The following is a 12,519-nucleotide window of genomic DNA, read 5'->3' on the forward strand; positions in this document are numbered from 1 at the left end:
GTCATGCTCATGACTATGACTTAATTTGACCATCAACCTTTAGCCTTTTTCTTCACTTAGTACCACATCCGAACCCATTCCATTGGTTTTTGAGTGTTAATCTTCTTTTGCTGAGTCATTCTCATTTTTGCTGAGTCATGGTCATGACTATGACTTCTTCCACAATCATTTAGTGTTTCCTTCACTTAGTACCAACGTCCGAACCCATTCCAGTGGTTTTTGAGTATCAATCTTTTTTTGCTGAGTCATTGTCATTTTTGCTGAGTAATGCTCATGACTATGACTTCTGCCACCACCCTTTAGTGCTTCCTTCACTTAGTACCAACGTCCGAATCCATTCCAGTGGTTTTTTGAGTGTTAATCTTTTTTTGCTGAGTCATTGTCATTTTTGCTGAGTCATGCTCATGACTGACTTCTACCAGCATCCTTTAGTGTTTCCTTAAGGCACTCAGTACCCATGTCCGAACCCATTTCAGTGGTTTTTGAGTGTTAATCTTTTTCACTGGGTCATTGTCATGACCTACATGACATGCATGTCATGACATTTAAGTCATGTCATGACATATCTTATGTTCTTCATACGCTCCTGTCATACTATGCCAATTTTGGTACCTACTAAGTTAATGAAACGACCATGAGAGCACCAAGACGTAGGCGGCTGTTTCATGACCTACATAATATGCATGTCATGATATTCATGTCATGACATGTCATTTATATTTGTCATATACTCTTGTCATAGTATGCCAATTTTGGTACATACCAAGTTAACGAAACGACCGTGAGAGCACAAAGACGTAGGCTACGTAGATAGATACTGTCAAAATAGCAAATGTTCGCCAAGAAATGCTTCGCATTTAAAATGAAAGACGGGCGGTGATGTCGCATTGAAGTTCCCACACGAGTGAAGTCATGGATTTTGACAGCGTCTGCTAGGGTGTAACTAACTTTTATCGGTTAACATGTTGGATTCTAAATGAGCCAAAGACAGTATTGGGCAAGTTTTGATAACTTTTACTGCACCACTACAGTCCAAATACAAAATGAATACATTGAAACTTGTGATGTCACACTGACGTTCCAATGCAGGGGTTTCAGCTCAAAAAAAAAAAAAAATTAAGTTAGGCATTAATTTTCTCTTCAAGTAATCAGCCTCTCACCGTGAAATTAATGAAAGTAGGGTTTTCAATGTTTATCAGTTTAAACTGTTTCTCTTTAATGTCATCCACTCCATGCCCCAATACTTTTACGTCCTGGTGCTGCAGGCTCTCCGACGGGCGACCCGTGCCTCCACCAAAGCCAACCCGCCCACGGCCATGGTCGGGGGCGTCGGAGGAGCCACCGCCCTATGGGGGCCCCTACCTCAACCTGCCACCACGTTCGGCACTCGACCTGTCCAACCGAGAGCACAGGGGTTCGGCCTTTGAGCTGTACCGCAAACCAGAGCCCCTCCGACCGCCACCTCCCCCGGCCCTATAGAGGCCATTGTGGGAACAATGGCCATGCAACCTCTGCCATCTTGTGCTGCCATACCAGCACCAGTGGGTGATCAGGGACAAGGTCCAGCAGTGCCCAATCACAACAGTGCTAGTGCAATTGTCTTCCGGGGCCAGTGTGCGTGCAACAAAAGGAGTGTTATTCTACCTGCAGTACATAAACTGCGCCGCAGGTCTGCTCAAACTGTGCCTGCTAGTGGAAAGAGCACCAAATGCTGCTGCGTGTTTAAATCTATTTTTTTAGAACAAAAGGTTCAGCTCGGGGCCAACTCTGATTTCCCTCTTAAAATACAAAGCTGAAGCAGAAATGCCATCTTTAGGCAACCATTGAACTGAGCATTTAAGAGAGAAAGCCAAATTGTGCGAACTGTTTGATTTAGGGTCTGAAATCCATATGAAAATTGGCAATGCACAAAGCCTGCAACTCTAACTCTGCATCGAAAACAGTTATGTACAGTTATGCACCACAGTTCTCTAGACTATGTCTGCTAGGTCAGCTAAAGCAGAAAAATGTGATGGATGAGTTTTGCAGCTTATGTAATTACAGTACTAGATTTGCAGGAGTCCTATTTACAGATCATCAGTATAATGCAGTACAGTGTATAACAGCTATTTTGGCCTCATCAAATATGATATAATTTCTTATTGCTGAGTTAGTGCTGTAAGCTTGACTTTTTTTCTTGGGAGGGGGGGGGGGGATTTTTTTTAACAGTCCCTCACCAGGTTTGGGGATTGTAAAGAGAGAGACAAGCGAGATGTGTAGATCATGTGCCAATGGTCATGTCTGCAAAGTATCAAACCGCTGCATGGCCGGAAAATGGCTGAAATTTAAAATGAAAGCCTGTGCGTCCTTTCTCTTAGAGCCCTGCATCCTGCTGGAAAATCAAGGTCACAAGCATAAACGCCTCTGCGTCAGACAGTGCGCCTGCATTGTCACCGCTTATAGCACGTGACTTCGGTAAATCATCCAATGCAGGATGCGCCAAAGCCGTGACTAGGAAGTGCTTCGCGCTGTGTAAAATGAAAAGAAAAAAAAATGGAGGCTGGGCTTGTGACATGAATGTGATGCATTTTCTCGATTTCAGTATGGGAGAAGGCAGGGAAGGGCACCCCATGCTGACATTTGTCGAGGTGAAAGGGAGTGTCTATGTTCGCAGTGTAGCTTGACTCCTAGTAGCATGGCGAGGAAACATTTCAATTTATCCTATCTGCTCTAATAATTAACCACACGCAAAATTTTTGCGGTAGAACCTGGCCAGAGTTTTACAACTTTCAGTGGATAACCAAAATTTACGATGGGGCCTGGTGAGGAGTTTTTTAAAAGAAGTTGATGTCGTAAATCAAAAGTCTGTTGGCAACTGTTGGTAAGTGGCAAATTTTTGTTCAAAATTGGTTCAATGAATGCCAAGCATAAAGTTGTTGTACTTCACTTGTCATGTGTTCCTTGTTTTCTACTAACTTATGTGTCACTGCTGCCTGCCACAGCGCAACCAAACGATGAAGCTACGCCAGCTAGGACCTTTTCAAGCTGTGCTTACTTTCATAAACTACTCTTGCCACGTATTTTTGGATAGGAGCTTCCAAGGCATAGCTTGCCTTCATGTAATTATAATTGGCTCATTAGAGCATTATTATGCTGCCACCTAAACAGTTACGAAAGTGCCAAGCACAGTCAACTCAGACAACCTATAAACAAGGCAGAGTGGCTAAAGGTAACAGAATTGCATTTTGGTTGGTGTACCAGCCACCAATCAGGCTGTTCTGGTGAGGAATCATTGCTGCAGTAAAATACACTGAGTAGTTCGGAATATGAAAGCAGTGGCATCTTTCAAGGCATTCTGCTGCTCTACATTACTGTCAGTATTTGTTGAAGCTTCTGGACAGCTTAAGGATTTCATGTGCTTGCTTAGCGTCAATAAGCTGACTCCCAGCTCAAGCGAAATTAGACTAAATATGTATCCTAACATCTGAGTTGCTAAAGCTTCTGCATGTGGCTGAATCTACAGAATGCAGCGCTGCTAACTATTGTGCTGGTTATTCGATGTCTATATAATTTGGAAAAACTGTCCTTGCATGAGAAAAATAGCTATGGTCATCGGAATGTGCTGTGAAGCTTTGTAAAATGGTACAAAGCACTCAATCTGTTACATTGCTCTTGCACTGCCTTCAGTGTCAGTTATGTCATCCGCATTTCGAGGCACCGAGTTGGTCAAGGTGGGTATGGCATGTATCGAGTAACATAGTGCTGTATGTTATCTCTGGTCATAGTAAGCAAAGTAACCAGCTGTGCGAAGAACATTTCGAATACTCACATAAAACTATTATCCAGCACTGCCGTAATAGAGCTGTATGATCAAGGAAAAATAACCATTTCATACTCAGAATTTGGCTTTTAAGTTTGTATGGTAATAGAGCTGTATGATCAAGGAAAAATAACCATTTCATACTCAGAATTTGGCTTTTAAGTTTGTATGTAATTGACAACTCGACAAGAATGTTACTGGTCAGATCACAGAATAAAAACAAAATGGAAATGTATATGTCAGCTTTTTCCACCAGTTTTTAAAAGCAGGATGTCAAACACGAGCATTGTCCCTTCACAGAGCAGTTGTACAAAATTGAGTGGGCCAAGCACAACCAGCTTAGACATCCAACCAGAATTGTACATTACGCTTGTTTCAGTAAGTGCCACTAGCTCACTAAGTACCATGGTACCACGACCGGCCACTTACGGAGCAGACAGTCCCAGAATGGCGACCTGTGCAGTCATCACACCACAACTCGGTCAAGGCACTCGATGAGGTTTTTAAGCTCAAATGACCTATTGGAGAGAGTGTAGTTCTCACAGACGTTTCCCACGTACTCTGTTTTTTTTTTTCGTCTTTGCTTTATCTCTTTGCTATTCTTTCCATTTTTCTTTTCCCTGTGCCCTTCCCCCAGTGCAGGATAGCAAACCAGAACCTCTTCCAGTTAACCTTTCTGCCTTTCCCACCCCATTTAACTCTCTCTCACTGCTAATAGCACTCAATGTATGGACAGATTTGCTTCTTTTTTTCTTCCCCATCCCTTTTGATATATCATTCTGTGTTTTCATCGTCAGTCAGTTTTTTGTCTTGCTTCTTAATTCTTTGGGCCTCCCCATCACTTTGAAACACAGAGCTCAAAGCCTATTAGTTCTACATTACGAGCACTTTATGTTCACATCAACAGCTTTCATAATGGCAGCCTTCAGGCTGTTTGCTACAGACAGTGCTCTCCATCATATGGCAGTACAGCTTATACAACTTATAACGTAACCGTTCATAGCGCAGAATCGGGCGTAATGCGGCCTTTTCTGACTCCCGTTTACCCTCTCATATAACTATGTATACATTTTCTATGTATACGCATACCGCTTACAGTGCAGCTGCATGAGACGAAATTCCCTTTATCATATGGCTTCCACGGGAGAATTCCTCAGACAAGCGCAGTAGGGAGCGCGCTTCTCAACGAGGTGTGCCAGCCGATGGGAGAGCAACGAGTGCAATGTGGAGGAGGAGGAGGAACAGATGCAGAGCGAACAAGGAACAAAAACTGCAAGGGAAGTGCTAAAAACAGGGACAGATGGAGGGCACAACACATGCGCTAACTTGCACTTCACTGGCAGTATGTCATACCAACAAGGTTGAATTTCTATGCTTGCCTAGGAACAAAAAAAAAAAAAAAAAAAAACATGTGAGTCATAATGAATTAGAAAGATTACTTTCGGCACCTTTCAATGACACATAGTAGTATTGCCTACGTAAAGGGTTGCCAGGTGGCAATCAACACATTAGGAGGCAAAAACGGTGTTCTTGCTGTACTAGCATTCGTTGTAGAGCGTTTATGGCAAAACTATTCAACATAGCAAAATGCAGTTTGCTATGCCTTTAGATGAAATGTTATACAACCTTTCTATAGAGAGATGTTGCACATAAAGCAATTTGAAACTTATATTGACCCCAATAAAGATGCTTAGCAATGAATATCTTTTTTTTCTTTTCAATGCAGAACATCAATTTTTAGTGATATTGTTATGGAAAACAACACAAGGCAGGACTATTTACACTGTATTTACACAACATGGGAAACACAGTAGCCAAGATGGTGGACAGCCACCAGCACCCGACAGAACCGTCTTCTTTGTCGTCTGCCCCAAGCAGAATGTCTCTCTCGTAGCATTAACCCCGGCAGTAGAAGCGCAGTCTCGGCACACTTCAAACATTGTCGGTAGAAGGAGGTTGGTATGCTTTCGTTGGTGTACACGAGCAGGTTAAAAGCATCGTCGGCGATACCTTTGAGAGCATGAGAAACCCTCTCGGACTCGGGCATGTGCTCGTCAACCTGGCGGCAAAGAGCGATAACGTCCTGAATGTAAGAGACTTATGACTCGGAGGATGTCTGTGCACGAGTCGCAAGTTCATTCCACGCAGCAAGCTGCCGACCAGTGCTGTCACCGAAAAGGTCACGGATCTTCTCTTTGAAAGAGTCCCAGCTTGTAATGTCCGCCTCGTGCGTCTCGAACCATACCCGTGGTGGGCCATCTAGGTAAAAAAGCACGTTGGCGAGCATAAGAGTGAGGTCCCGCCTGTAGCTGGTGCTGATCCGTTCGTAAAGGTTGAGCCATTTGTCGACGTCCACCCCATCCTGGCCGGAATAGACGCCAGGATCACGAGCAGGAGGCAGAACGATGTAGGTGGGAGCCACGGGAGGGGCAGGGGATGAAGACGATGTGCCTGCACCGACTGACATGGTCGGAAGCGTGATGAGGCGGCCGTTGCTGAGCTCCGTGATGGAAACAGGGAACTACCCCGCACCTCCACCACAAAGCTGTTACGTAAAACAACACAAGGCGGGACTATTTGCGCTGTATTTACACAACGTGGGAGACACAGTAGCCAAGGTGCGCTTATTATGCGGGGTAATATTTTGAGCAATTTTTTTTTTGCAGCCACCTCTAAACAAGTTGCAGTTTCGCCCGAAAGGCGTACCATCTATTGCGATAGCAAATGTGTAGACAGCTCTACGAAGTAAGGATAGTAGTTTTATCCGGCGTGTAAACTTGCAAAGTGATTTAACCAGCAGGGAGTCAACGTGCACAGGCAAACATGAACCAATCACACTCGACGACCGTGGACACACTGTCGAAACGCTGGTGTGAGGAAGCGCGGCGTGCAGCAACAGCGAGCGAAGCCGTGTTGCTGAGCAGCGATAACGGCGCACGCACAAATTTGTGTATAAGCCGCCGTCACACCTAGACTCAGCCCCCCACGCAGATCGCTTTCAAGATAGGGCGCGCGCGGCCGCAATGTGCAGTTGCTGCGCCGCCTCCCTCTCCCTCCCACCGGCGCCATGCGCGCGACGAAATACGGCGCCTTTCATCCCCGCTTTCCTTCCTGGAACGCGGGAGACAGAGCCGCAGTCGTCGGCGCCGACGGCAAAAATGCGCCTGGAGTGTCTATATGATTTGCTATATATCGCAATAAAAGTAGGAGACACACGGTCGATTCAGCGTCCGATACCACGTCCGATACAATCGTACCCCCCGGATGCCGTATCGGATGCCAAATGGTACTGTGTCTCTCCTACTTCACGGCAGCAAGTTGAGGGTGCGTTTGTTACGCGGGAGAACAAAAAAAATTACCGAAGACGCTTTGGAAATTCTAAAGTGTGCTTGGCGAAAGCCTTGTGGTCAACCCACTGCATATACCATGTTGTACATGTGAGGTGCCTCCGAGACTCCCACGTCCACTTCGCCAGCCGCCCGACAGATGGCAGCACCTGTCTGACATTCTCCCTTGCTTTACCGCCTTTAGCTTGGAAAGGAGAGCTGAGTGAGAGTCTCTGCCCCGCTGCCATGTAGGACTGTTGTGTTGAGTCGCGCTGGCGCGCGTTAGCCCTTGTATTGTTCTGTATGCCTTGCCAACATTAATAAAGACGTCGACCTGCGTCGACGTTACTGCCTTCATGCCCAGCCTCAAGCATCTCGCCCCAGCCTCGCCCTCACAATGTACCTTCTTGTAGGCGTGTGCCACTTGTGCTAGACGCGCTTCTTGATGCGCCTGGTTGCGATCGCGACAACCACTAGTACTGACCTGAACGTCGCCCCCGAGGGCTCCGATGTCGCTGCGCATGCGTGAGCTGAGAGAAGGTGAGAAAGGAGAACAACTCTCCTTTGTCGGATGTGACGTCACATTATTGTTTGTTTTTTGCTTTTTGAAATAGCTACTCTCGAACTCAGGCACTATGGTTCGCGCCTCGTTCGCGCGCGCATTGTGAGCATTCAAGTTTCGTTTTTTGCACTTGCTTAGTAGCTGAAATTGCGGACATTGCAGGGTTGGGCTTGATGACATTTGTTGCTCAGCTGCCGCGACACATTTGGAGCAAAGGTGAGTGTCGTGCGATTGCCCGTTCTCTAGCTGACACTTGTAAAAACAACCGGTTGCGCATTTGAGCTGTGGCCGATGTGATCTCGAAATTCGAAGGAGCACGAAACGGTTGTCGCAGGTCTCGTAGTGATCGCAGGATAATTTATTCGTTCGTGCCTTCAACAAGTACTATCACAGTTCCTACGCGTTACCCCGATGTAAAACGAACGGCGGAAGCGTTCACGCGCCGGAAAATGCATGCACTCAACTAGCTCTATCGGTGAATGCCGTCCTTTGGTATATAATATATATCTCGTGCGTAGGTCTTTGTTTCTCCATCTCTATGGGATGACTACGCTATGCGCCTCTTATTTACCCATGCAATTCAATTACCTTGCTGCTGCATTCAATTACCTTGCTCACTGCTTGCGCTGACCGCGGTAGGTGCGTCAGAGGCTTTCATTTGTTGCAGTGAGATAAAGAAAGCGTATTTCTTTCACTTACAGCTTCTTAGCAACTCTTTTGTCAGGTCTAGTACTGCAGCCGCTTTCGTTCCGCCTCCCTGGCTTTGCTGTACGGTGACATGGCCAGTCGCTGCTGCCGTCTGCGCTCCAATTCATTTGCTTTGGTGTTCGGTGATATCGCCTGTCGCTGCTGCCGCTTTCGCTCTGCTTCCCGGCCTTTGGTACCCGGCGATCTAATCAGTCGCTGTTGGCGTTTCTGTTCTGCCTCGCTTGCTTTCGCATCTGGTGACATGTTCAGTCGTCGCATGCGCATTCGCTCCTTGTTCTTCTGGCGTTTGGTGTTGGGGGAATCGGGCGTCCACTGACGCTTCCCCGAACCGCTTGGCGCGGAATCACGGCCGATTCGGAGCCATGCGATCACTCACTCGACTGCAACGAGACGTCTGGCGAAGGAGCGGCGGAGCAGCTGCCACCGCCGACGCGCGCGCGCTCGTTCTACCGCTACTGTGTGACGTCATGGTTGCTATATGCACAGCTGTGCGCCCCACCGGCGCGCCGGTTGCTAAGGAGGGGAGGAGGTTGCGCCGTTGCGCTAGAGTAGAGTGTACTAGACAATAGACAGTTTTAGTTTAGCGTGGTTACCGGAATAGCGGGCGTACCGGAATAGCGGGATCGAAGTGCGCATGCGCAGAACGCTAACCGACCCATACCGTTTACCGTGCGCACGCTATTTCTCAGAGTTAACGTTACCGTGTTAGCGTGGTATACGTAGTGTACGTAAAACATGGCGGCGGTCCCGGTCGCCCGCTTCGAACTGAATTTGGCGTTGTTTTTGTAGAATTCACTTCGTTCGTAGCAAATGACTGCGTAAACGGCTTTTGCTTAGTCTCATGCCGCTTCGCCGAGAGAGTGTTATGGCTAATCTTGAGTAATTTTCGAGATCGCTTCTCGTTTCGAACGCGCCTAAGCCTAACGAGAGAAATTTTTTTTGAGATGCGAGCGCCATCTGTCGCTAAAGTCGGGAGATAGGCGCGACGACGGCATATGGCCTCTGAGATGGGAGAAATTCGGAGGCTATGGTAGACAGCTTGCACTGCTTGTCTGTTTCGTTGCAGATCGACGGATATGTGAAGTAAAAATACAACGCGCTCCTGGCTTCCATTGCGCTGCCTATCGCACTTTCCGGACGCACACACACATAGAATTAGGTGCCCTGTGTATGCGAAATTCAAAGCGTAATGGAATAGCGCCTAGCTCGCACGTAAACTACGCTATCACGCTATACTAAAACTCTCATTCTGCAAAGTTCGTTTGCGGAACGGTAACGCTATTTCCCGTAACCCCGCTATTACGCTAACGCTAAACTAAAACTGTCTAATGGTTGAGTGGGCCGAACGGCGCTGTCCCGCTGAGGCGCCGCGTGTGGAAAAATTATGCGAGGGCGCTGCGAGCGAACTGGATTGGGGCGGAGACGCGCTCCGCGGCATATTCAACGTACTTTCGCTGCGGGCGCCGAGGCCGATTGCGCATAGTACGCTCTTAAAATAGTGCCTTATTTCAACTGCAAAATTATGTTTACACTATTCTGCCAAACATATATATTTGAGGCATGGATTATACAACGCGACGTCTTAAATTTTGCTGTCGTTGTCAAGCGCGTCGTCTGCTAGCGAGCGCGCGTTCACTAGACGGGCACTGGCGGACGCCCAGTTTTTCTCGCAGAATGCCTGTGTGTTTTAGCCTTCCTTCAAGCCACTGGACTCCATGCACGGCTATAGTGTGACCTCAACGGGATGGACATGTACATACGCACCTCCTAATCTTATCATCATTCATCGCTCTTTTTATCCCCTCCCCCCTTCCCCAGTGTAGAGTAGCAGGCCAGAGCAAACTGACTGCTCAAGCCGACCTCTCTGCCTTTCTTCAAATAAACCTCTCTCTCTCATGACTGTGCAGCACATTTTTTTATGTTTTAGTTGCTTTATTGCGTCCATGACTCTTGACGGCCGGTACCAAATGTAGTTTTAGCCAAGTGAACTGCTGTTTTTATCACTGTCTTCTAAAGGTAACTGGTATCGCTGCAACATGAAGCTACGTAACAACATTTTATTACTGATATCGTGTCGTTTTACGGGCGCTTCTTGTCGGTGGATATTGATCAGGGACAATGATCGAAGAAAACAGTATTATTTATTTATTATTACCTCAAAGGCCCCGGTGTGGGGTATTACATGAGGGATTACATTATAGTCGGGTACAACTTTAGAAGGCAGCGGCATTTGCCCCCTCAAAGGCGGATGCATACGAGCCTCCACCAATGGGCGCGCACTAAAGACTTGCGTCATGAGCCGGACAGCCAGTGTCCCCGCCGATGGAGAACGTGGCAGCCCGCGCTTCAAGCCGGGGCGAGTCGCGTCAGCGGGACTATTTCCTTAGTTGCGGAGTAAATCGGCTGCTGCGCTTCGGTCATCTGGGCGGGGCCTCTCCTGTCTTCTTAAGTTGTACCCGACTATAGAGTGAAATAAACCAGGTTTATTAACGGCTTGGCGCGAAGAATGGCGAATGTATTTTAAGGCAATCAAATCGAAGGGTACATAGACTTATATATTCACGATATATGCGTAAGGGAAAAAGGAACAAGTATTCTAAATGCACTAATTGAAAAAGTGAGAACTCCCGACCGGAATAAGCGCACGTGTTTGCAGTAACAAACACACTTCATAGTGATTAATACTGCACATAAAACTCTCATTCGCAGAAATAATATCCATAGCAGGCAAAACCATCTTAGAGAGAGAGAGAGAGGTTTATTGAAGAAAGGCAGAGAGGTCGGCTTGAGCGTTAGTTTGCTCTGGCCTGCTACTCTACACTGGGGAAGGGGATAAAAAGAGCGATTAATGATGATGATAAGATTAGGAGGTGCGTATGTACATGTCCATCCCGTTGAGGTCATACTATAGCCGTGCATGGAGTCCAGTGGCTTGAAGGAAGGCTATAGTCGCTTCGATGACCACAGCTGCGCTGTTGGCGTCAGGCCAAGGACCTAAGACAATCTCGTCAGACATTGGTCTTTTAGTCACTCGCTGAATAGTTGAAATGAGGCTCTGCCGTTCTCGCGCGTACGCTGGGCATGAGCAAAATATGTGCTCAAGTGTTTCTGGCACTGGGCAGTGATCGCAGTTGGGACCAGTGTCATTGCAGCCGATGATATGTGTATAACGCCTCGTGAGTGCAACACCAAGACGAATCCGGTGTAGCAGACTTGTTATGCTCCTCTTCAGTTTATGAGGCATGCGGAACTTCATTTCTGGGTCCCATTTGTGCAGTCTCTTGTGTCGTCGATCAGGATTGGTCCAGTACTCAAGTGTAGAGTTCCGCATAACGCACCGAAGCAGGGCATTCGTGTCTGTTCGTGAGAACGCGATGCTTACTTCTGGCGCATTATTTACAGCTATTTTAGCTTCAGCGTCTGCTTGTTCATTTCCTATCACGCCACAGTGTGCAGGTATCCACTGAAAGATGACGTGGTGGCCGCATTTGGTCGCAATGTCGAGAAGCTCTGCGATTTCTAGAGCTAAAATATAATAAGGGCCTTGTCTCATAACGCACTCAATGGCTTGAAGAGCGGGTTTGGCGTCGCAAAATAAAGTCCATATGCGAGGAGGCTCTCTTGCAAGGAATCGTATTGCCTCGTGGATAGCAACAAGTTCTGCAGCAGTTGAAGTGGACTTGTGGTCTAATTTAAACCGTCGAGCGATGGACATTTGCGGGATGACAAAGGCTGCGGCGGAGGCACATGGGGTAACAGAGCCATCGGTATACACGTGAGAAGTACCACTGTATGCTGTGAAAATGTGCGATAGGGTAAGTTGCTTAAGGCCAATGGATGAAACACAGGACTTCATCGTAATCCCATGGACTTGAAGTTTAACAAGCGGTGTAGGCAGGACCCACGGAGGTGCACTAGGAATGCATGGGGAAGAGAATCTAAACGGCAGAATATTCTCATGACGTAATATAGCTGTTGAAAAACTGCAGTTTGGGTGTGTGGCAGGGAGTGCTGATAGGGGATGTTGCCTATGTCTGGTCAACAAGCGTAGGCGCACTCGAAGAGGTTCGCAGAGCATATATACGTTGATGGGACAAGCCCGAGCTTCCGCGATGGTTCCATTG

General features: G+C 47.2%; 1 protein-coding gene across 1 annotated transcript in view; it reads left to right on the forward strand.

The window, feature by feature from the left end:
- LOC119455307 (tight junction protein ZO-1) overlaps nt 1-4,922 on the forward strand; it is a 212,745-nt gene extending 207,823 nt beyond the window's left edge. Inside the window, exon 21 of the mRNA XM_037716704.2 lies at nt 1,266-4,922. Coding sequence (XP_037572632.1) covers nt 1,266-1,479 — 214 coding nt within the window. The 3' untranslated portion in view covers nt 1,480-4,922. The remainder of the gene's footprint in view (nt 1-1,265) is intronic.
- Nucleotides 4,923-12,519: the final 7,597 nt, after the last annotated feature.

Source organism: Dermacentor silvarum, chromosome 6 (assembly GCF_013339745.2).
Source record: "Dermacentor silvarum isolate Dsil-2018 chromosome 6, BIME_Dsil_1.4, whole genome shotgun sequence".
NCBI lineage: Eukaryota > Metazoa > Arthropoda > Arachnida > Ixodida > Ixodidae > Dermacentor > Dermacentor silvarum.